The following is a 23,917-nucleotide window of genomic DNA, read 5'->3' as shown; positions in this document are numbered from 1 at the left end:
TTCATACCTTACTGTTAAATTCTTAACTATGTATCTTCAGGTTCTTTCCATATGAGTACATAGTGATCTTTTCCATTCTCTTTCTAGAGCTGCATAGCGCTCTATTACGAGGCTGTTCCAGAGTTTCATCAGTCCCCTAGTGATAGACACTTGGGTCGTTTCCAACCTTATGCTATTTAAATAAGTAACCTACACATTTGTCATTTTGTATGTATGCAAGTGTATCTGTAGGCTTTTTTGGTGGCTCAGTGGTAAAGAATCGGCCTGCCAATACAGAAGACACAGGTTTGAACCCTGGGTCAGGAAGAGGCCCTGGAGAAGGAAATGGAAACGCACTTCAGTATTCTTGCCCAGGAAATGCCATGGACAGGGGAGCCTGACAGGCTACAGTCCATGGGGTCACAAAAGAGTTGGATACGACTTTGCGAATAAACAACAAGTGTAACTGTATGATAGATTCCACAAGTGGGACTGTTGAGTCAAAGGATAAATGTAATCTGTAAATTTGGTAGACACTGCCATATTTTCATAGGGGTTGTATACAACCCATTTTGCATTCCTACTAGCAGTGTATGGGGAGTGGTTAAACTTTCAGGCTTTTGCCAATCAATATCATGAACAATGATATTTCCATGTAGTTTATTTATTATTTGACTGTGCTGCATCTTCATTGCTATGGAGGCTTTTCTCTAGTTGTGGTGAGTGGAGGCTACTCATTTTGGTGGCTTCTTTTGCTGCAGAGCACAGGCTTTAGAGCATTCAGACTTCAGCAGCTGCGGCATGTGGGCTCAAAATAGTTGGGGCTCCTGGGTTCTAGAACACAGGCTCAGTAGTTGTGGCACACAGACTTTAATAACCCAATGGCATGTGGGATCTTCCTGGACCAGGGATGGAACCCCTGTCTCCTGCATTGGCTGGTGGATTCATTATCACTGAGCCACCAGTGAAACCCCTATCTCCATGTGATTTTAATGTCTTTTCCTCTTATTATGTACCTTCACATTTTAAACATTATTTTATGCATTACTCAGCAATGGCACCTCACTCCAGTACTGTTGCCCAGAAAATCCCATGGATGGAGGAGCCTGGTAGGCTGCAGTCCATGGAGTCGCTAAGAGTCGGACACGACTGAGCAACTTCACTTTCATTTTCGACTTTCATGCATTGGAGAAGGAAATGGCAACCCACTCCAGTGTTCTTGCCTGGAGAATCCCATGGACTTTCTTGAACTACTAAAGTTATACCAGCAAACAAGAAAATATGCCATTGTAAAGTTGTGAATTAAAAGTTGTAAAATAGCAAATAAAAAAAAAAGAAGAAGCTTGGTAGGCTGCAGTCCATGGGGTCGCACAGAGTCGGACACGACTGACGCGACTTGTAGTAGTAGTAGTCCAAACTTCTGGTGAAAAACTTTCATAATAAAAATTTCTAACCTCAAGTATATACATCACAATAAAATACCTTAACATATAGAAATACATTTAACTTAGGTTATTTGCCAGAGTTGGGTCACTCCTAGGAAAATACGAGCCAGCCCCCTTATCTGATGATTCAAGTAACCAATCAAAATAACTTTCATTTAGCTAGGTCTGATGCAATTTTGTAGTAGGGAATGAGTGTTCAACTTTAACTTCACAAACCTTTAATATTCCTTAGATTCCTTCCAAATAAGCTAAAGTAGCACTTACTGAATGCATACTATAGAATGCTGTAGGTGAAGTTCCACATCAAAGACCCTGCTCTCCGTGGTTGGCAGTGTTCGAAATCTCTTCATCTTCTTTTGGTTGTATCATTCTTAATAGGAGCTGCTTTCTAATTTCCTGAATATAATGTCACCGTGACTTGAATCCTGCCAGCTCTTCTCATTGTTACAACCAAATTATACCATAATACTGGGTCGTTTAATGTTTTGACTCCAAGTTTGCCGCAATTTTCTTTTTAGGGAACATCTGGAGCCATTTATGTTATTACTTCTCACATTTCAATCATGCCGATATTCTTCCTTGCAGGTGGTACTGTGAAGGCAAGGAGCTTGAAAATTCCCCAGACATTCACATCATCCAGGCAGGAAATCTGCACTCACTGACCATTGCTGAAGCCTTTGAAGAGGACACTGGACGTTATTCCTGCTTTGCTTCTAACATCTATGGGACAGATTCAACTTCTGCTGAGATTTACATAGAAGGTAAAGCAAAATACTCTTGGAGCATGGTACTTACTAATAAGATATATAGTTATAATAAATAAGTTAAATACATACATAATAAATATTTATTAAGGGCTTTCTCTACCACACACTCTTCAGTGAGGAAAACAGCAGTGAGACAAAGAGACAAAAATCCCCAGGTTCATGGACAGATGGCAATAACACTGTCATAGGAGAGAAAATAAATGAGATAAACAAAATATATACTTATGTGAGATACATGAAATAGTTCTAATACAAATTCAATGTGTGTGTGTGTGTGTGTGTATGATAAGGGAGATGGTTCTCACACCAACAAACAATTTTTCATGGCACCAATTTGGTTTCCTACAATTTAACTCAGTTCTGACCCATCTACCTGGAGATAAGGTCAGATCCAACAAGTTAAGAGCTCAGTCCCACAGGACTGCTCCTACCCCACTTCAGATGCCAATCACAGGGAGTAGGTGCCCAGGTCACCCACAACATCTGTCTGACTTGGCTACAAATCGGAGGTTCTCACAACCCCCTTTTCAGGTTCAATTAATTTGTTAGAGTTGCTCACAGAACTCAGGGAAACACTTATTTATGTTTGCCAGTTTACTATAGGGTGTGATAAAGGATACACGTGATCAACCAGGTGAAGTGATACACAGGGAGAGGTGTGGGAGGCTTCTGAGCACAGGGGTTCTGCCACCGGGAAGTCGCCATGTGCGGTCCTCCTAGTGTGCTTGTGTTCATCAACCTGGAAGTTCTCCAAACCCCACACTACTGGGACTTTAAGGAGGTGTTCTCACACAGGCATGATCAACTCTTAACTCCATTTCCGGCCCTCCTCCCTTCTCTGGAGTACGATGTGGTAGAATTGAAAATTCCAAGCTTCTAATCACCGTAGGGATTTCCAGGTGGTGCCAATGGTAAAGAACCCGTCTGCCAGTGCAGAAGATAAAAGAGACATTGGTTCAATCCCTGGGTTGGAAAGATCTCCTGGAAGAGGGCATGGCAACCCACTCTGGTATTCTTGCCTGGAGAATCCTTTGGACAGACGAACCTGCTGGGTTACAGTCCACAGGATCACAGAGAGGCGGACATAACACAGCTTAGCACACACACATACAATCACAGCTTGGTCTTCTGGGTGACCAGCCCCCATCCAGAAGCCACCCAAAGTCACCTCATTGGAACGAAGATGCTCCCAGTGCTCTCATCACTTAGGAATTTATTAGAGTTTTAGAAGCCCTGAGTCAGAGACAGGGTTAAAGACAAATATTAGAGCAAGAGATGCTCTTAAGTGCTCATCACTTAGGGGATTATACGGGTTTTAGGAGCTCTGTGCCAGGAATCAGGGGCAGAGAGAAAAATTTATGTTTTCTGTTATCTTACAGTATATATGAGCACTATGACAGGAAGTAGAAGGGATAGGAAGTATGTGAATGCACACATGCCTGTGTGTGTGCGCGTGTGTGTACAGATTGCAGTACAAGACCGAACTTACCGTGTGACATATAAATGAAAACCTGAAGGAAGTGAGGGAGTGAGTCACAGGGATATTCAAAGGAAGAATACTCTAGGGAGTGAAATCAGCCAGCGCAGTGGCTCAGAAGAGGGAGTGTGCATGTCTTAGGTACAGAGATGAGCAGGTCAGAAGTTCAGGATGGGGTGGAGGTGGGAGGAGGCAGTGAGAAGATCACGTAGGTCCTCACGGGTCACTGCAAGGACCTGGCTTTTCCTCTGAGATAGGAGGCTCTGAAGGATTCCAGGCAGAGTTGTAATATGATCTGACTTAGTTTTTAACAGGGTCACTCTGGCTCCCAGCTGAAAATATACCAAAAGGAGTCAAACATAGAAGCAGGAAGACCATCTCGGAGCCTTGGAAAGGCATTAATATCAGTACCAAACTTATATGACTAATTTTAGGGAGGAATCAATTTATGTACCTTATATATCAACCTAAGTTTTTGATCCTGTTTCCTCTCATCGTCTGTGTTTTTCCTGGGAGCCACTCTTCAGTACTTTTATCATCTATTATACCTTATGCATGCCTTGCTTTTAGCACTTAAATATTGTATTCTTATGATATTAAGGTTAGAACTGTCTCATTCTTCTTTATATCTCTAATATCTTATGTAGTACCAGGTACATAGTGGTTATTTAATAAACTTTTATTGAATAGATTGGAGAAGGAAATGGCAACCCATTCCAGTATTCTTGCCTGGAAAATCTCATGGATGGAGCCTGGTAGGCTACAGTCCATGGGGTCGCAAAGAGTCAGACACAACTGAGCGACTTCACTTCACCTCACTTCACTTATTGAATAGATATATGAATAATGATACTAAAAACGAATAATACATAAATAGATGTTATATTTTTTCATCCTCAAATTTTTGGAGTACATAAATACCTCCAGATTTAGTTTTGTGATATCTTCCTAGAATTCACTATATTAAGAAACAAATCAGGGATCAAAGCTCTGCTAGCAGTGCTGAGATTCAATTGCTGATTTTTAAAAATTTTTGGCAGCAGAGCTTCAAATATTCCCATCTCCCAAGATGAAGAGTGACTTGTTAATATTAGTACTGGACGGAAGGGCATCCACCTACACCTACAATGTTTGGAATCTAATGTAATCCCTTCTTTTATTTAATCTGTGTAGGCCAAGAGCAAGAGGATTTATGGACAATACAGAATGTCTGCAAACACTGCTCTGTTAAGCTAAAGGTGTCAGCAGGTGTTTTATATAAAAGAACCCACAGAATTTGGGCCAGTTAATTTGTTTTTCTTTTATTTTTTGGCCACATCTCATGGCATGTGGGATCTTAGTTCCCTGACCAGGGATTGAACTGGTGCCTAACTGCAATGGAATCACAGCATCTTAACCACTAGACTGCCAGGGAAATCCCCGGACCAGTTAATTTGAATTCTGTCACTAACTAGGCATGTGACCTGAGCAAGCACTTCAACTACTTAGGGTATAGTTTCTTATCTGTAAAATGGGTGTTAGTTCAGGGAATCACTGAGTTTATTTCTAGGTCTAAACTTCCATAAATCTTCAAATGCCTAGAAGCTGGTTTAAGAAATTATCTTTACAATTACATGACTTGTTTTTATTTTTCCAGGGGTTTCTTCTTCAGACTCAGAAGGGGACCCTAACAAGGACGAAATGAATCGGTAATTCCAATTTTCTATCTTATTTAGCATCCTCAGGTCCTGAGAAAACTGCTAATTGTTTAGTAGAACTTGAAGAGTGGGGCTGCAGGGTATGACATCAGAAAAAAAAAAATGAGTGACTTTGGGTAAAAAGCTATTTCTTTGCTTGTTGTTGCTTAAAAGATTAGTGTTCCCAATGTTTTAAAAATGAAATATCACCTATAAAACACCATCATACTTATATCTAAAGAATAAGAACAAATAACTCAGTGGTCCAAAAAAAATCATGTTTTCTGACTAAAGAATAGTACTCAAAATAACACACAATCTGGTGAACCAAAAATATATGTATAAGTTATCTGGGCAAGTCATAACCTTTTTGCTAAAGTATTGGGTACTGAACAAAGTTACATTACTTTCCACAACCGTTGGCTAAGCTGTACCTATAGCTCTATAGGCTACTCTGTACCTATAGAGGAGCACTGTATCAAGTGCTTCACCAGATACACTGGATACTAAGAAAAATCAGATGCTTCCTGCCTTCAAGAAGCTCACAGCCTAGTAGAAAGAAATATACATATAGCAAATATAGCAAAAAATGTACACCATGTATATAGACATTAAGAGTAATAAAGTATAATAGACTATGACAGACCCATGTGCAGGGTTTAAGGATTTGACACAAAGGACCCCTTATTGCTTGGGGAGGGAAGGAGATCAGGAAAGGTGTCACAGAGCTGGGGACCCTAAGCTGGCTCTTAAAAGAACAGTAGGTGGAGATTCCCAAACAAGAGAGGAAAGGGTGTTTCAGGCAGAGGAAATTGTGGACAGAAAGCATAGGAACTAGAAACAGCCGTCTCTTGAGACTTTCTGAAACATAGGCAATGTCTGAAAGAGTAAGGAGTTGTTAACTGAATTTGCATATTCTATCCTCTTCCACAGAGGGCAAGCTCCTTAAGGGTAGAAATCATGACTTATTCTTCAAACTGGGGAGTGGCGGTGGGGGTAGGGAGTATGCCTATCTTAGGCTTCCCTCGTGACTCAGATGCTAAAGAATCTGCCTGCAAAGTAGGAGATCCAGGTTCAGTCCCTGGGTCGGGAAGATCCTCTGGAGAAGGAAATGGCTATCCACTCCAGTATTCTTGCATGGAGAATCCCGTGGACAGAGGAGCCTGGTGGGCTACAGTCCATGGGGTCACAGAGTCGGACATGACTAAGCAACTAACACACACATGTCTACTTTGGAATGGCAAACTGCTTTTAGCTTTTGTTCACATATGAAAACTTATAACCAGAGTAAATTATTTCTCCCTTTAACCTTCTTCCTTGTCATTCCCATGGCTTCAGTTCACTTTTTTCTTCATTCCTCTCCCGTTATGCCAATCACCTCTTTATAGGTGCTCCAATCTTTTTCTCTCTTTTATAGTTTCCAAACTACCCAGTTAAAAGATCATTCTGAGCTTATCATTTTCTTGACTTAAAAAAGTATTGTCTATTGGAAAATAAAAATCAAACAAAACAAGCAAAAACATTAAAAAAAAATCTCAATACGGGCATACAAAACTTTATTCACTAGAGTATCAGTCAGGCTTTCCTGCCCCTCCTCAACCATTCTCCCACCTCAGGCTCTCTACACAGCTGCCATTTCATTCTGTTCACTTTGCTAAGATTGCTCTATCACTTCTGCCTGGCAAACTCTTATTTATCCTCCAAAACCCAGTCAAGTCACATAATAAGCTCCTTCTCCACTGCACATCACTCGTTCCTCAAGGCTCTCATAACACGGCTTGCAAGCCTAATGGGTATGAATTTGACATACAAACTTAAATAAGAAATATCTCACTTGTTCATTTTCTTTAAATCTACTTGTGGTAGTTAGGATTTAGCTCCAGTTGGGTATAAATAGAGACCCCAAATAAAAGTAACTTAAATAAGACAAATATTTTTCTCCTTTACATAAAAAATATGAATTTGGCTGGTAAAACAGCTCCACCTTGCACTGGACTCCAGTCTGCTTCCAGCTTTCTGCCTCCTTCCAAGATGCAGCCTCATCTTCTCAGTCTAAGATTGAAAGGAATAAAGGACATACCCAACCTCTTTTTTAAGGTCATCTCTCTTAAATTACATACAGCACTATCCTTCATTTCCCATGACCAGAATGTGGCCACAGTTAGCATCAAGGAGGGTTGGGAAATGCAATCTTTTTTTGGAGTAGCCATGGAAAGAAATCAGGGATTCTGTTATTGTAGAAGAAGAAAATGGATGCTTCAGGAAAACTAATAGCCTCTACACCATAAAATGATTCTGCTTCTGAGACCCCACTCTACCTGCCTCTGGGAAAATATTCAGTCATTATTGGGTGTCCCTTTTGCTGCCAAAGCTTCTCTTGTGGCTCAGCTGGTAAAGAATGCACCTGCAATGCGGGAGACCTGGATTCAATCCCTGGGTTGGGAAGATCCCCTGGAGAAGGGAAAGGCTACCCACTCCAGGATTCTGGCCTGGAGAATTCCATGGACTGTACAGTCTACAGGGTCACAAAGAGTCGGACACGACTTGCAGTTTCACTTTCAGTTTTGCCTCCAACAATGAGCAAAGATTCCTGAGATATAGACAGATACAGACACAGACATAGATATAGATATATAGTGTGGTATTAAACATTGCTCTAAGCATCTTCTCTGGTGACTCAGATGGTAAAGAATCTGCCTGCAATGCAGGAGACCCAGGTTCAATCCCTGGGTCGGGAAGATACCATGGAGAAGGGAACAGCAGCCCACTCTAGTGTTCTTGCCTGGGAAATCCCATAGACAGAGGAGCCTGGCAGGCTATACAGTCCATGGGGTCACAAAGGGTCGGACACAACTGAGCAACTAACACACACACTAAGCATCTTACATGAATTACCTTATTTTACCCTGTGAGGTAAGAATTATTATTTCCTCATTTTATATATGTGGAAGCTAAGGCAAAGAGAGGTAACATACAGACAAAAGAGGAGCCTATCCTGACATCGGTCATCTACCCCCACAGATTAGGGTGAGAAGCCTATGTCCCAGATCTCAAGGTCCCTTCAAGTCCTGACATGCTTAGGGACTGATATGGTTAGCAAGACTGGGAGCCTTTAATCAAAGGATTGCCATTCTGTCTGGACTCAGGTTCTCTCTCTTGTTAGGTTCTCTGGCAAGATACCCAGACCTCTCTCTCTCCCACAACAAAACTGAAATAATCTCCCCTCTGCAGACTTCTCAAGAATACTTTCTGGCTCCCCTGCCCTTCAAACAATCTCATTAATTTAATTTGTGTAAACATGAAGAGCTCGTTGTCTTGGGCGATTTCTGCTGTTTGCCACATCAAAATCCCAGAAGCAAAAATGTACAAAGCCTGGCCTCCTCCTTGGAATGGGAGGGGGAAGACAAACACAGAGAGCAACAACAAAACAAACCTCAAAAAAGTTTTTGCACGTGCACTGTCATAGCCCTTGTCTTGAATCTCAGCAATGAACACGTTTGAGTCCCCAGCTCTGCGAACGGCAGTGAACTCAAGGACAGAACTGGCGTCTTATCATCTTCCTGTTTACATTGCCTAACAGAGTGTACAGCAGAGAAGCCCTCAATAAACGTTTGTGCGATAATGTTGAACAAAAAGTTTTGTAAGCAGTGCTGAAAGCTTTGCTGAAAGAATTTTCACAAGAATGATAGGTCTGTTTTATAATCTGTATTTTAATCGTTTCTCAGAATCCAGAAGCCAAATGAGGTGTCATCGCCTCCCACTACTTCTGCAGCCATTCCTTCAGCAGTACCCCAAACCCAGCATGTGGTGGTCCAGCCCAGGGTGTCAACCATCCAGCAGGTACAAGAGTCTAAGTGAAACACAAGTGCCATGAACTGTGTCAAGCAGGCACTGTGACCATGATCCTCTTGTATGGCACGATCGTGTTCTCCTCTGGTGCAACTTCATAATGACCTTGGGCGACACACTTCTATAGTCATGATAATCACTTTGTACTGCCGGTATATGATATCAGTAGTTCCCCTGGCTTTGGGAACATGTTCTGTAACTTCATAGGCAAGTTTCATAGGAAAAGAAACTCTACAAATTAGTCTCTGATATTCCAGCTTTTGAAGGGCATGGATTACATATACAATGAGCTGCCAGCTCTCCCACTGGCCCAGGACTCTCTTGAACCTCAGTTTTTCTAAGATAGAGTAACCATTAAAATAACTTTCAGAAAACTTAAAGTCTTTCATCCTTCAGGTTGATTATGATGATGATGATAGTACATGCTTATTGTAAAAACGTTTAAAAAATACAAAAAGCATACTAAGTAAAAACTTAATCAACATTCTACTTCTCTGCTCCCACTCTTCAGAGGTACCTCCTGTTAATACTTTCTATCAGTTTCAGGCATTTTCTTTGCATATCTATATGCATATCTTTGCAAACTCCAGGAGATAGTGAAGGACAGGGAAGCCTGGTGTGCTGCAGTCCATGGAGTCACAAAGAGTCAGACACAACTTAGTGACTGAACAGCAATGCATATACATTAAAATATGAAATCATATTAATATAAAATACTTGTAATGTGTTGTTGTATATTTAAATATAAATAGTGATGTATATAAAGATCTAAAACCTTAAAAAATTTTTTTTTAATTTTCTTCAGCATACTTCTCTGACCCAGTTAGTAACGCAGAGGGGTCATATTTTAGTTCTAATCCAGTAGTTTTCAAACTGTGATCTGTGAAGCCTCAAGAGTCTATGGAACCTCTACAAGGGGTTAAGTTTCATTACTTAGCTCTTATGTAAGGGGCTGGTGACGGGTGGCATGTATTTACAGCCACTGTGATGTAGGAAGAAATAGTAATACAACCAGTTCAGCATAAAACTTGGTGTCTGTGAATCATGACATAGAAAATGTCAGTCTTTGGTTTTAGATTAATTTCATACACCAAATTCTTTAGCTTGTTATACGTATCTATCATCTATCTACCTACCTACCTGATAATTCTAGTGACGATGAATCTATTGTTGGTTCCCTTCTAACAGTGTCAGAGCCCTACAAATTATCTGCAAGGATTGGATGGAAAACCTATCATTGCAGCTCCTGTGTTTACAAAGGTAATCAAAATGTTACTTCTTTCTGCCATGGCTTTAAACACAACACAATACCCAAAGCTGCAGGATCCAAGATTCACTGATTTTATCTCAGAATTTTGTTCTCTTATAAATACACTATAGGGTTTGGGTTTTTGTGGTAGTTGTTACCATGCCTCCTGAAGTCGGAGATGTCTAATAACAGTTTGTGTAATAAAGTAGAGGTCATCCCCATCCCCATTCACCGCACTGATCTCTATGGCCTATTGCTTTAAACACGGTAGCCACACCGACGGGTCAGGTGTTAAGGTTTCTAAGCACTCCACAGTTTTCTCTGGATGTCTTTGGTGCTCAAGGAGATGCAGTTACATGCTCTCAGAAGGCTTAATATAGACTTTGTCACTCAAGGACAAAGAGCATTCTTTTTCTAATCCATAGTGTCAACTATTGTAGCGGCATCAAATTCTGAGTCTCATAATCTTTGTCTTTAGAACTGGAAATTTTACTCAGGAACTTTCTTTACAAATGAAAAAAAAAAAAAAAAAAAGGGTAGGCAGAGAGATTAAACAATGTATCCAATGTCACAGACCTTGGTAGAATCAGGACTAGAAACAAGTTCTCTCATTTCTGTCTGTTGTTCTTTCTATTATATAACATACTTTGTTTATATGTTGCCCAGGACAGTAAATTCAAAGGTGAAAAACTGAGTCACACTGAATTTGTTTTGGTATCATGAAGACTACATGAATGGAGTTTATAAATTATGGATTTATAATTTGTTCTTTATATGAATACCAAACTTAAACCCAAAGAGATCTTATCCTCTCAGAAGTATGTTTTAGAGCAATGGTTCTCGATCAGAGTTAATTTTGCTCCTCAAAGGACATTTAACAATGTCTGGAGACACTTTTTGATTTTCACAACAGGAGTTGGCATCCAGAGATACTGCTAAACTTTCTGTAATACACAAGATGACAGCCTTCTGCAACAAAGAATTATTCAGTCCAAAATGCCAGTTAATCCTGGGGTTGAAAAATCATGAATTAGAGAAAAATGTAAAAAAAAAAAAAAAAGGTGTCTTTTCCAATAAGTACTGATCCTAAAGAGGAGCTAAATTCACAACTTCCACAGAAACATCAGTTTTAAGAGAAGTTCTACCGTATTAGCTCATCCAAGATGGTTTTCCAAAATTAAGCAGAGTCTGAGTGAGACATGTTTATCCATGACCGTATCAGGTAGGCAAACATTCTTATGTGAAACAAGATGCATCTTGATTTTTCAGATGTTTCCTGTAACCTGCTTTCAGAATTTAAGTTTTGCTATTTTCAAAGACTAGCAGTAGGAAAGCAATGTGTTCTGATTTGGTGACTACCAGACTTTAATGACAGAGAAGGCAATGGCACCCCACTCCAGTACTTTTGCCTGGAGGATCCCATAGATGGAGGAGCCTGATGGGCTTCAGTCCATGGGGTCACTAAGAGTCGGACACAACTGAGCGACTTCACTTTCACTTTTCACTTTCATGCATTAGAGAAGGAAATGGCAACCCACTCCAGTGTTCTTGCCTGGAGAATCCCAGGGACAGGGAAGCCTGGTGGGCTGCCGTCTATGGGGTCGCACAGAGTCGGACACGACTGAAGCGACTTAGCCGCAGCAGCAGCAGACTTTACTGAAGATTTTTAAGTGGACCTGTGTGTGTGTGTGTGTGTGTGTGTGTGTGTGTAATACAGCTAACACAGCTACCTCTATTTGTCTTGAAAGTGAAAGTGAAACTGAAGTCGCTCAGTCGTGTCCGACTCTCTGCGACCCCATGGACTGTAGCCTACCAGGCTATTCGTCTTAGTTCACTGCTAAGTCACCTAGCCTTAAAACAGACCTTTAAATGCTGAGAAATCTGAACACTTTGTCGTGCCGATTTGTCATAACACTACCTTTGTCAGGTAGGGCTGATTCTTCAAAGGTAACGAAATCACAGAATAATTTATTCTGTCCCAAACTGAAGTCTCCTCCCACTCTTCTCCTCACCACCATCTGCCCAACCAAACAGCAGAGATGTGTCCTTACCTCCCTCCACACTTTCAGATCCTTTGGGGGTGCTGTCTTCTCTGCATCTATATCATCTGGTACATATCTCTGATATAACATTTAGCACAATAATAAAAAGGTTTACTTTTCTGTCTCTCCCCAAGCACCTTGAAGCTTCTCTCTAATATCTAGATAGGAGTCCACCATGATTATAATAGGTCCAAAACTATCTTTATTATTCCCAAAAGCCTAGTAAGACTTTAAAAACTATTCTTTACATTTAATTTTCATGGACTGGTTAGTCACAAGTTAGCTGTTTTTGTGTGGTAACTGATTACCTCCCTCTAATTATATGCTCTGATTTGCAGATGATATATATGCTTTGATAAATAAAAATGAGAAAGTGAATTAGTCATCAGTGTATGCTGTTTATCAGATAAATCTCCAAAAATGTTAGCTCCATGGTGGGAAAGCAATCTCTAATACAGAGATTCAAACTTTGGTGAGGCTTTATCAGTCCTCGGAAAGTGTGCTTTTGTCTCCATAAATGGGATCAGGGTTGTTCAGATGTAGGGCTCTAGCATAGCCTGTGGCTCAGATTCCAGAGGGACTTATCAGCAACAGTGTGCTTGCGTTAGTTTCCATGAGTGAGGGCAGAACTGAGGTCATCGTCACTGCCAGTGTCATTAGAAAATTTCTGAATCAGAGCCACTGATGATGGTAACCATGTGGCGTGAGCCGTGATAACCGATCACTGGCATATGTTTGCTTGGGTTTTTCCTTGTTCTATTTACTTCTTTAGGAACTTCTGGCATTCCAGTCCCTATGATTCACTTCTATACTGCCCAACAAAGCATTTCTCTGCCAATAATGGCAAGAAGCCATTTTTAAAAGGGTCTTCCCTGGTGGCTCAAACAGTAGAGCATCTGCCTGCAATTCAGAAGACTTGGGTTCAATCTCTGGGTTGGGAAGATCCCCTGAAGAAGGGAATGGCAAGCAATTTGAGGGCAAAGTTTTATTTAACCCCTTCTACCTCCTTTGGTGATGGGGAAGTACTGGTATTATCTTCTCTTTAGAGAAGGTTAAAATGAAAAGGAGGATTGCCCAGCAAAACAGTGGTAGAATTTGAAAGAAGTGTGGGGTCCCATATGCTAGTTCATTGCTCTACTTATAGAGGATAACTTTTTTTTTAACCTTTTTATTTTATATTGGAGTATAGCTGAATATAGTATGGGCTTCCCTTGTGGCTCAGTTGGTAAAGAAGCCGCCCGCAATGCGGAAGACCTGGGTTCGATCCCTGGATTGGGAAGACCCCTTGGAGAAGGCAAAGGCTACCCACTCCAGTATTCTGGCCTGGAGTCCATGGACTGTATAGTCTATGGGGTCACAAAGAGTCGGACACAACTGAGCGACTTTCACTTTCACTTTTCATAGCTGATTAGCAATGTTGTGATAGTTTCAGGTGGACAGCAAAGGGACTCAGCCACATATATACATGTATCCATTCTTCCCCAAACTCCCCTCCATCCAGGCTGTCACATAACACTGAGTAAAGGTCCCTGTGCTGTACAATAGGTCCTTGTTGGTTACCCATTTTAAATACAGCAGCATGTACATGTCAATCCCAAACTCCTTAACTATCCCTTTCCCTCATTCTTTCCCCCTGGTAACCATAACGTTCTTTCTCCAAGTCTGTGAGTCTGTCTCTGTTTTGTAAATAAGCTCTTATGAAGGATACCTATATTTTTAAATACTTTACGAAATAGACTATCCTCCATCCTCTATATTGTATCAAAAACGCTTTCACTCTGTTTATGGGGGGAAAACAGTGCTCACACTCCTTGAACATGAAGGGAGATAGATGATCAAATTAGAATCTTACTCCTATCACTGCGCCCACTCCAACAGCAGCTGCTCAGGCGGGCTTTCAAGGCTGCAGCAGCACTGGCTCCAGCTGCTTCAGCAGTAATTTGAAGAGTGCAAGGGGGCAGGGGAAGTGAAAATTTGAAGAACGGCACTTCATTATATAATAGCAGAGGCAGGAAGCCCTGAAATAACTGGGCTGGTGGTTGGCTCTAGACTGCTAAAGACTACATGGGCCCCTCTCCCCAACCTGACAATTCCAGAGACTTCTCTGGCTCAACTGTTGCCCTGGACACTTGTGACTATCTTGGAGCAAAAAGGGTTCTTTATCAGTAAAAACTGCTCTGATCCAACTCCAGCCTAAGGCATGACAGCATTCATTTCCAGCATCTCCCAAAGTGCAAAAGCAGCCACTAGAATTAACAAAGAGAATAAAGTGACGATATGAACCTTGTAGCTGACATCTTTTCAACCAGTAAGGGAGACGCCTTTTCTCAAGGATGTCCTTGCACTATATCTGTGGGATCTACTGAGCAGGAACTGTGTCCTTTCAAGTCACATTTACAGCACCTGCACACAGCACTTGGTACAAAGCAGGCACCCAATAATATTTATTCTGTGGTGAATCACTTCCATTTCAGCTAAGAAGGAGTTGCTGCTTTCCTCACTTTGTGGCTTCAGAGTGTCTTTAGCAGGAACAGAGAAAAAAAAAATCCAATAGCAAATGGCTGTGGAAGACATGCTTCTTAGGGTTGTGTTGTCAACTTACCACACAAAGAACGTCTTCCTGGATGATCAGTACGGTGATGACACACAGACAGATGTGCACTTTGGATACTGTTTACCTCAGCAGGTTGTAGACTTTTCATTATAGGGACTTTAATTCAAATCGGTAATTCCTAGTTAAGACTAACTTAATCTTTGCTTGTTGGGAAATGTTTCACGTCTTATTCATCTTCAGTGAAGTCAAGGTAAGTATGATCAAGTCTTATACAATGTGCCGTTAGTAACAGCCTAAGACCTACTGCTGTGTTGAACATGGCCCCATTTACAAAACGTGCAAACGGTGTAACTGATTTGGACAGTGATGTGAACCGATTTCTTGTCATGAGACTTTTGTAGAAAAGCACAGCTTTTAGCAGTAACAACTATCATTGTCCTTCAAATCATGACCTTCAACAACCTTTTCTAAGTGGCTTGTAAGATGACCCATGGCCACTCCTTTACTGAGTATTGATGATGTGTTACACCGGAACAAGCCTCCATCTCATATCACAGACACTTAACAGGCATGTTCTGTAACTGTAGTAATTCAAGTGTCTTGGCTATTGTCTCCAATAGAACACAGGTCTCGGCTTTCAATGTCAAGTGAGTACTTACAACAAGCTAACAGTGGTCTCAACTATGAGTAACATATTCTCTCAAGGAGGTCCTTCTGCAAACAGGACTGGGGCTTCCCAGGTGGCCCTAGTGGTAAAGAACCCTCCTGCCAGTTTAGGAGACATAAGAAAGAAAGGTTCAATCCCTGGGTCAGGAAGATTCTCTGGAGCAGGAAATGGCAACCCACTCCAGTACTCTTGCCTGGAGAAGCCCATGGACAGAAGAGCCTGGTGGGCTACAGTCCACAGCATCACAGAGTCTGACACGACTGAACCAACTTAGCACGTACACACAGCGCTGCCAGATTGAGACTTGGTTCGTATATCCGAACTGCAAGTCAGGTCAGAATGAACAGATCGACCTCATTCTGCTTACATTCATTCTTTAAATGTGCCACGCTTTTTTTATTCAATCCCTTCTGCAGCTGCCACTTTTTTTTTTTTTTTTTTTTTTTTGTTTGCTTTTTTTTTTTTTAATTTATTTTGCCTCAAGAAGAAAGAGACTTCATTATGTATGAATCCCAGGGAGATGTCTGATTGCCATTAAAGTTTTCGATAGACTCCCAAACTATCATTTTCGCACAAAATTGGCTCAGATATCAAAGTGAAGGGCATATTCACCAGCTTACCGGGAGCACCCAAAACTCATTGATGTTCCCTACTTATTGAGAACATTCTTGTCACTAGAAGCCACTGTTTGCGAGTAGACAAGGAAAAACCAGGTTTTTAATCAAATGGTTCCTCATTACTTCAGAAACCACTCTGCAAATTCCATCCTGAACTCCTTCAGCAAACAAATTTGGGAATGCAAAAAAAAAAAAAAAAAAAAAAACCCACCACCAAACCCACTAACTTTTGTCTGTGGCGCCCCCTGGCAGTCACAATATCAACTTACACACCCTTCTCAGGTAAAAATCTCCTATGGTAGCTAAAGCCATGTAGTTCTCCTCACCCTGTTATTCCTTAGACAGATGTTGTGAATATGATGGGTCCATGCACAAAATACCATATATTGTTAAGACAAGAGCTGTAAACAATCATAAAATATTTATCAGAGTGAATGACAAAAGCGAAAAAGACTACTGGCCCATCCTTCTCCAAAGTGAAATGTAAGTGAAAGTTGCTCAGTGTAAAGTGAAAGTGTCCAGCCCTTTGCAATCCCAGGTACCGCAGCCCGCCAGGCTTCTCTGTCCATGGAATTCTCCAGGCAAGAATACTGGGGTAGGTTGCCATTTCCTACTCCAGGGGATCTTCCTGACCCAAGGATCAAATCCAAGTCTCCCACCCCCTTCTGAAGCAAGAGCCAATACCTAAATGCAGACCCCAAAATTGTAATAATAGGAAAGCCTGAATTATTTATTGCTAATAGAGCTTGTAGAGGAAGATAATCATAACCTTTCCCATATTTGTAATCTTTTAGTCTATGGTAAAAATATGCCCACACACATGCCAACAGAGCTTTTCACAATCAAATGAAGTACCAATAACACAAATGAATGTGTGACTTTAAGCTCACAAAGCACGATGAGTGAAAGACAAGTTATGAAAGGAAAATGTGAGTTCTATTCTCCCATAGAGTCTGTTACAGAATAGACTGATATTTTACAGTTGAAAGTGATTTTTGTAAACTTATTTTTTTGTGGAAGTTTGGAAGAGCATTTAACGATGCCTTCACAAAATTATGACATATTTTACCATGACCCAAAACTTCACATGCAATTATGATTATATAGAGATTGCCATTCTATATATCCCTCAACAGACTCTGAGGCTATACTGTAAAGAACACATACAGAAAACAAAATAGCAAAACAAACATCAATTTCCAGGTCTACAGAAAGTTGACAAGCAAGCCAAGAAAATAGTCAGCATTGAGCCACAAAGATTTCCCACCTCATGGAACATTCTTATGTGGAAAAATACATTACTTTCTTTTTTAAAAAGGTTTTATTTATTTATTTTTTGGCTGCCCTGGGTCTTTATTGCTGTTCAGGCTTTTCTCCAATTATGGCAAGTGACAGCTACTCTCTGGTTGCGGTGCAGGGGCTTCTTTTTGTAGTGGCTTCTCTTGTTTCGGAGCACGGACTCCAGAACACTGGGGCTTCAGTAGTTGTGGCTCCCGGGCTGTAGAGAGCAGGTCCTGCAGTTGTGGCTCCCGGGCTGTAGAGAGCAGGTTCTGCAGTTGTGGCTCCCGGGCTGTAGAGAGCAGGTTCTGCAGTTGTGGCTCCCGGGCTGTAGAGAGCAGGTTCTGCAGTTGTGGCTCCCGGGCTGTAGAGAGCAGGTTCTGCAGTGTGGCTCCCGGGCTGTAGAGAGCAGGTTCTGCAGTTGTGGCTCCCGGGCTGTGGAGAGCAGGTTCTGCAGTGTGGCTCCCGGGCTGTAGAGAGCAGGTTCTGCAGTTGTGGCTCCCGGGCTGTGGAGAACAGGCTCAATAGCTGCGGTGCTCGGGCTTAGTTGCTTTGCAGCATGTGGGATCGTCCCAGACCAGGGATTGAACCCAGGCCTTCTGCACTGCCAGGCAGATTCTTCTATCACCGAGCCACCAGGGAAGCCCCCCCAAATACATTACTTTCATGCTGAATACACCTAGTATATACTCACTGCAGATTTTTTTAATTGTTATTATTTCTGAAAACCAAACTCTACTTGGGCATTTTCTCAAAGGAAGCAGAATGACTTTACTGAAAATTAGTATTTTTGCAAACCCTCAAAACATTTTGCCTAGTATTTGTCTGGCACTACAACAGAGAAGGAAGAAGATAGTGAGGAAAAAGTATCCTATGGGCACAGATGCGTATATCTTTAAAAATAGATTTGATGTAGATCCACCGAATTGAAGCTGCTGAAAATGTACAAGATTTGAAGAAAACCCAAACATGGAAGCAATAGTGCCTTTTTGGAAAACTCAGCACTGGAAGTAGATTCCAAAAATAGATACTTTTTGGTTCTAACAATATTCTTCTCATTACAGATGTTACAAAATTTATCAGCCTCTGAGGGTCAGCTAGTTGTCTTTGAATGCAGAGTAAAAGGAGCCCCATCTCCTAAAGTTGAGTGGTATAGAGAAGGGACCTTGATAGAAGATTCTCCAGATTTTAGAATTTTACAGAAAAGTAAGTCAATGCTTTAAAATAATTTTTAAAATAATTTTTATAAATTTATTGTGTACATTATTTTTATAACAACAGCTAATTAAAATGTAATTAAAAAAAGAATAAAACAAAAATCACTTATAATCATAATCCATCAAACTAAGCCGTGTTAATATTTTGGTGTACATTCTCCAAAACTTTTTCCATGCATTTTTTTAAATTTACTTATTTTTTAATTGAAGAAAAATTGCTTACAGAATTTTGTTCTTTTCTGTCAGACATCAAAATGAACCAGACATAAGTCCAGATATATGTCCCCTCCCTCTTGAACATGCATGTTTTTTAAGTAAAAATAAATCATTTTTTGTAAATTGATTTTTCACTCAACATTTCATATTTTTCCATATTAATACAGATCTTTTTTACCTTTAAAAATAAATCAATTCAATTTCATATTTACTTAATCACCTATTGTTGAAAATGTAGAATGTCCAAAAATTTTTACTATCATAAACTATATCTCAAAGCATGTTAACAGAGAATATCTATGAATAAATTTGAGAACTAGAATTTTTACTGTAAATTCACAATTTTTAAGCCTTTAATATAAATTACCAAAGTACCCTCCAAAAAGGTTGAACTGAATTTACAATGATCATATAATTGATCATCTAATTTTGGAGAGTAAAAGAGGGTACTCTTAATCATTATACAGAGATCCCAGAATAAACCAGATAGATATCTGTCCCAGCCAAACTGGGACACATGCTGTTCCAGTTATATTCTACTACAACCAGAAATACATGGGAAATTCCTTTGTCTTAATACCTTCACTAACAATGGATATTAAATATTTTTTAATCTTCACTAATTTTCTAGGTCCAAAATGAGAACACTTGTTTTGATCTGCACTTCACTAATTAGATGTGGGAAGGAACTTCTTTTTCATATTTATTAGGTCTTTAAATTTATTTTTAAAATTACCTATTCATATCATTTGTTCGTTATTTATTTGGGTTTTATTTTTTATTGTAATAAACATATATGTATGTGTGTGTGTGTATCCAAGTGGTTAATTCTTCTTTTCTTGTCATACAGTGCTTTCAGCTTGACACATTTCAGTCATAAATATGCTGAAATTTGTTCATTTTTTCCTGTCACAAAATAGATTAGATATATGAATCAAATTACTATCAGGTTTAACAGCAGCAGCAGGAACAATAATATTCTGAACATCATTTAAGCTGAGAAAAGAAAGAAAAACCCTCACTAGTTTTATCAGTGGTAAAGACTGTTCTGCATGACTGCAATTCCATAAACATTAGTTGAGCACCTGTTTTAAGTACCAATCAGGCACTTTCAGAAATGCCAAAGAATTTTAAAATAAAAACTGCTCTTGAGGAATCTGTCATCTATCCTGAGGCTCTTAACATTAGAAACCTTAGGGCAGGAGGTATATTCTACATTATATCAAGATGTGATAGCCCAAAGCCAAGAAGGATCTCTCAGTCTTCACAAAATTTTTCAGGTCAGGCTGAATGAAAACAATAAAAATAAATCATCCTGAGTACCAGCTAATTCAGTAACTTTTCCCAACCTAAGGTTTGCATGTCTCAGGTGGAACCCAGGTATGTCCCAAGATGCAGCCACATCATTTAAGCAGTAGTTCTCTCTTGCTGCTCTTCTATGATAAATATCCTATCCCCATCAAGGTCATCGGTGCTTAACATTTACAGATTAGCTTTGTCAAATTGCTCATGAGTATGCAGAAAAAAATTGTGAAATTCATTGGGAAGCTTCTGATGAAAATATCACCTCTCAGTAAAATGAATGCTCAGAATCTTTTAATTTTTTTTCCTTTTAGAACCTCGATCTATGGCAGAGCCAGGTAAAGATCATTTTAACTTTCATTTTTATGTGATCAGTGATTTGAAATATGTAATAAAACATATTGCAGTTATACTGGTGTCAAGAAAAAAAAAGTTTTAGAAAGAAGATCGAAGCCAACTCTAGCTATTACTGTAGGAGAAGGAAATGAGGAGCATGTACAAATTTGAAATATATATTCAATACCTATTGTGAATACAGTTAGTTCTGGGTTGTTGAGGAATGTTTCTTAGGAATATTTTCCCTCTTAGGAATATTCTTAGGAATATTTTCCTACTTATGATTTCCTTCAACTGGGCTGAGCAATTTCCATGATGCTAGAGCAATTCCAATTCTACAGCCTATGTTTCTCAAAAGTTATGCATCATATTTTGAAATTCACAGAATCAATTCAGAATCAATACAATGTTAGTGGTGTTATTAGATGAGGTTGGGAGGATATTAAGATGACATAGAAGCTCTTACCTCTAGAAAATACAAGTCATTCACAAACCACAGCGTAAACATCTGAATGTCCTCTCTGTGATCACCCTGAAATATAAGATTGTATTTGTGTCCATGGGTAAGAATCATGGTTTGGAATTTCATTATAATTCTTTCTCCCAAAAACTGAATGGAAAAGCATTCCCAATACAGACACTGAACAGAAGAGGGTGGCAGAGCATGAGGTGGTTAGATAGCATCACCAACTCAATGGACATAAATCTGAGCAAACTCCAGGAGACAGTGAAGGACAGGGGAGCCTGGTGTGCTGCAGTCCACGTGGTCGCAAAGAATCAGACATGACTTAGCAACTGAACAACAATAATCCATGTTGCATAACCTTGGATTATGCAGTAAGTAGGCCCTTGGGGATACAGTAAAGACCACAGTGGTCTTACTCTAGCATTGCTTGCAGTGGAGAAACATTTTTCCCCTTGAATATATTTCAGTCTTTTGATACTTTCAACCAGAACAAGCTTTTTCACTAGGTAGTCTCATACACAAAATAATTTCAGAGTTACCCTAAAGAGGTCCATGCCCAAAACTAAGCTCAAGCTCCACAACCTAAAATTTCATGTCCAGAGAGTTCTTCCTTCCACCTTGTATAATGCAAATACCCTTTGGAGACAGAATATTTTATCAGGCAGGTATAGTGTAGCTGAATAAATTTATCAGATCATTTTCTGAATGCAGGTTCCTGAAAGCTGAGAGAGCAAATGTTTGGGAAGGGGAACAGAGAGAAGGAAGCATAAGCCTCAGAAAAAGGACAGAGAGGTACCAAAAACCAAACTTCGCCTCTCCATCATTTAAGATTCTTTGGGCAGCAAGCAAAGAAAACCTAACCAAACGTGGCTTAAGCAACAAGAAAAATCTATCTTGTCACATTGTAAAATGCCCTAAGAAATGGCAGTCTTGAGACTGCTTAATTTTGCATCTCAGATCATCAAGGACCAAGCTTTTTTTCCTCCCTCATTCTGTCACCTTCAGAGTATCCTCTTAAGCTGGTTCTACTCATATACCTAAGACAGCAGCCACAGTTCTGGGTATTACATGCAGATGACAACGTCCAGAGGCAAAAATAGGGAATAATGCTCTCTATTATTCCTTTTAAAGAGCAAAGAAAACTTTCCCAGAAACTCCTCAGGAGACTTCCCCTAATATCTTATTGATCAAAATTGTGTGTCACATGCCACCACCTAAGCAAGAACAGAGTTAGCATGACTGGTTAGCATGACCAATCATGATTCACCAACCAAGGCTGAGAGAGGCCAGTCTGCCTTGAAGCCTATGATCACTTCAAGGAGGGTGGACAAAGCCAGGATTCTATTAATAAGGAGTAAGGAAGATGAAGAGTTAACTGAGCAGGTACCCAACACTGTCTGCCATGGCCTCCTGTCCGGTTTTCCTAGAAGTTATCCAGCTAATTCAATCCAGTTATCATGAAACACTGAGATGCCAAGTTTCTAATACAACTCTGCTTTTGTTAATTTTGTTTTTAATGTCAGTTCCACTAAGTGATAACTGGAGGTTTATGTTACCATCTTATATCTCTCTTCATTAGTTGCCAAGGAACACCTAACTATAATAACTTAAGGCTGTAATCATATGATTCTATCTGGGAATCGCTTCAGCAGTTACTCAAAGGGGGTTCATGCTCTGTATTGGAGTAATCTTATAAGAATTACCATAGTATCACAAAAGAAAAGGTGCTTTTCTTTCACCCAGAATTCTAAGTTGCTCTACCAGCTAATTACCAGTAGCTAAGCAAAATATTACTGTCCAGTTTTAAATTATGGCCTTCATTTAAAATTACCTCAGGACAAAAGTTCCCCACAGAATAGGTCACCAAAAAAGAAGAAAATAGTTCTCCATGGAAATAGTGAGATCTGGGCTTAAAAATCATTTTTTCAGTCCTTTTAGTTCACACAGAACTCCTTTTGCTTTTTAAAAAAATTTATTTAATTTTAATTGAAGGATAATTGCTTTACAATATTGTGTTGGTTTCTGCTATACATCAGCATGAATCAGCCATAGCCTCCTTTTGCTTTAAATCCTTTGTTTTTGTGATTTTAAGCTTATTGTTTCTTGGTTCTACTTTTGTTTTCTGGACTGATGACATAAAAACATATTTATGAATTCATAATCTGATTATATTATTATTAAATTCTCTTGCTGAGTGTCTGCATGGAGTTATTCATTTTACATCCTTTGGCTCATTTGGTCTGCTAACCAGTCAATTCAATCAAATAATTGGACTAATTATTTTCAAACGATGTAATTCTCTTCTTCTATTGACTTTTATAGAATCACTATCTAATATCAGAAAATTCCATAATTCCATTTCCATAAAAAGTCAGTAACCATCTCTGCTTTATTGACTTTAGAGGAGATCTGTACTTTGGTCATTGCTGAGGTATTTGCAGAAGACTCTGGGTGCTTCACATGTACTGCAAGCAACAAATACGGCACAGTGTCAAGCATTGCACAGCTAGATGTGAGAGGTAAGGATTCTTTCAATGCCATAACCGTCTAGACCAGGGATTCCCTAACCACCAGATCAGTACCAGTCCATGGCCTGTTAGGAACTAGGCCATGCAGCAGGAGGTGAGTGGCAGGTGAGCAAGTGAAACTTCCTCTGTATTTACAGCTGCTCCCCATCTCACTTTACTGTTTGAGTTCCACCTCCTGTCAGATCAGCAGCGGCATAATAAATGTAATGCACTTGAATGAATCATCCTGAAACCAACCTCCCCAACCCCAGT

General features: G+C 39.9%; 1 protein-coding gene across 4 annotated transcripts in view; it reads left to right on the top strand.

Moving 5' to 3' along the window:
• Positions 1-23,917, top strand: part of MYPN (myopalladin) — a 114,723-nt gene that overhangs the window by 46,720 nt on the left and 44,086 nt on the right. For all 4 annotated transcript variants that reach the window (XM_070364520.1, XM_070364519.1, XM_070364518.1 and 1 more), the window contains 7 exons: positions 2,010-2,185; positions 5,305-5,356; positions 9,070-9,184; positions 10,382-10,453; positions 18,665-18,806; positions 20,650-20,673; positions 23,540-23,656. In XM_070364520.1, coding sequence (XP_070220621.1) covers positions 5,349-5,356; positions 9,070-9,184; positions 10,382-10,453; positions 18,665-18,806; positions 20,650-20,673; positions 23,540-23,656 — 478 coding nt within the window. In that variant the 5' untranslated portion in view covers positions 2,010-2,185; positions 5,305-5,348. The remainder of the gene's footprint in view (positions 1-2,009; positions 2,186-5,304; positions 5,357-9,069; positions 9,185-10,381; positions 10,454-18,664; positions 18,807-20,649; positions 20,674-23,539; positions 23,657-23,917) is intronic.

The sequence above is a fragment of the Bos mutus genome, chromosome 28 (assembly GCF_027580195.1).
Source record: "Bos mutus isolate GX-2022 chromosome 28, NWIPB_WYAK_1.1, whole genome shotgun sequence".
In the NCBI taxonomy this organism is placed as follows: domain Eukaryota; kingdom Metazoa; phylum Chordata; class Mammalia; order Artiodactyla; family Bovidae; genus Bos; species Bos mutus.
This window is presented reverse-complemented; position numbering and strand designations above follow the sequence as displayed.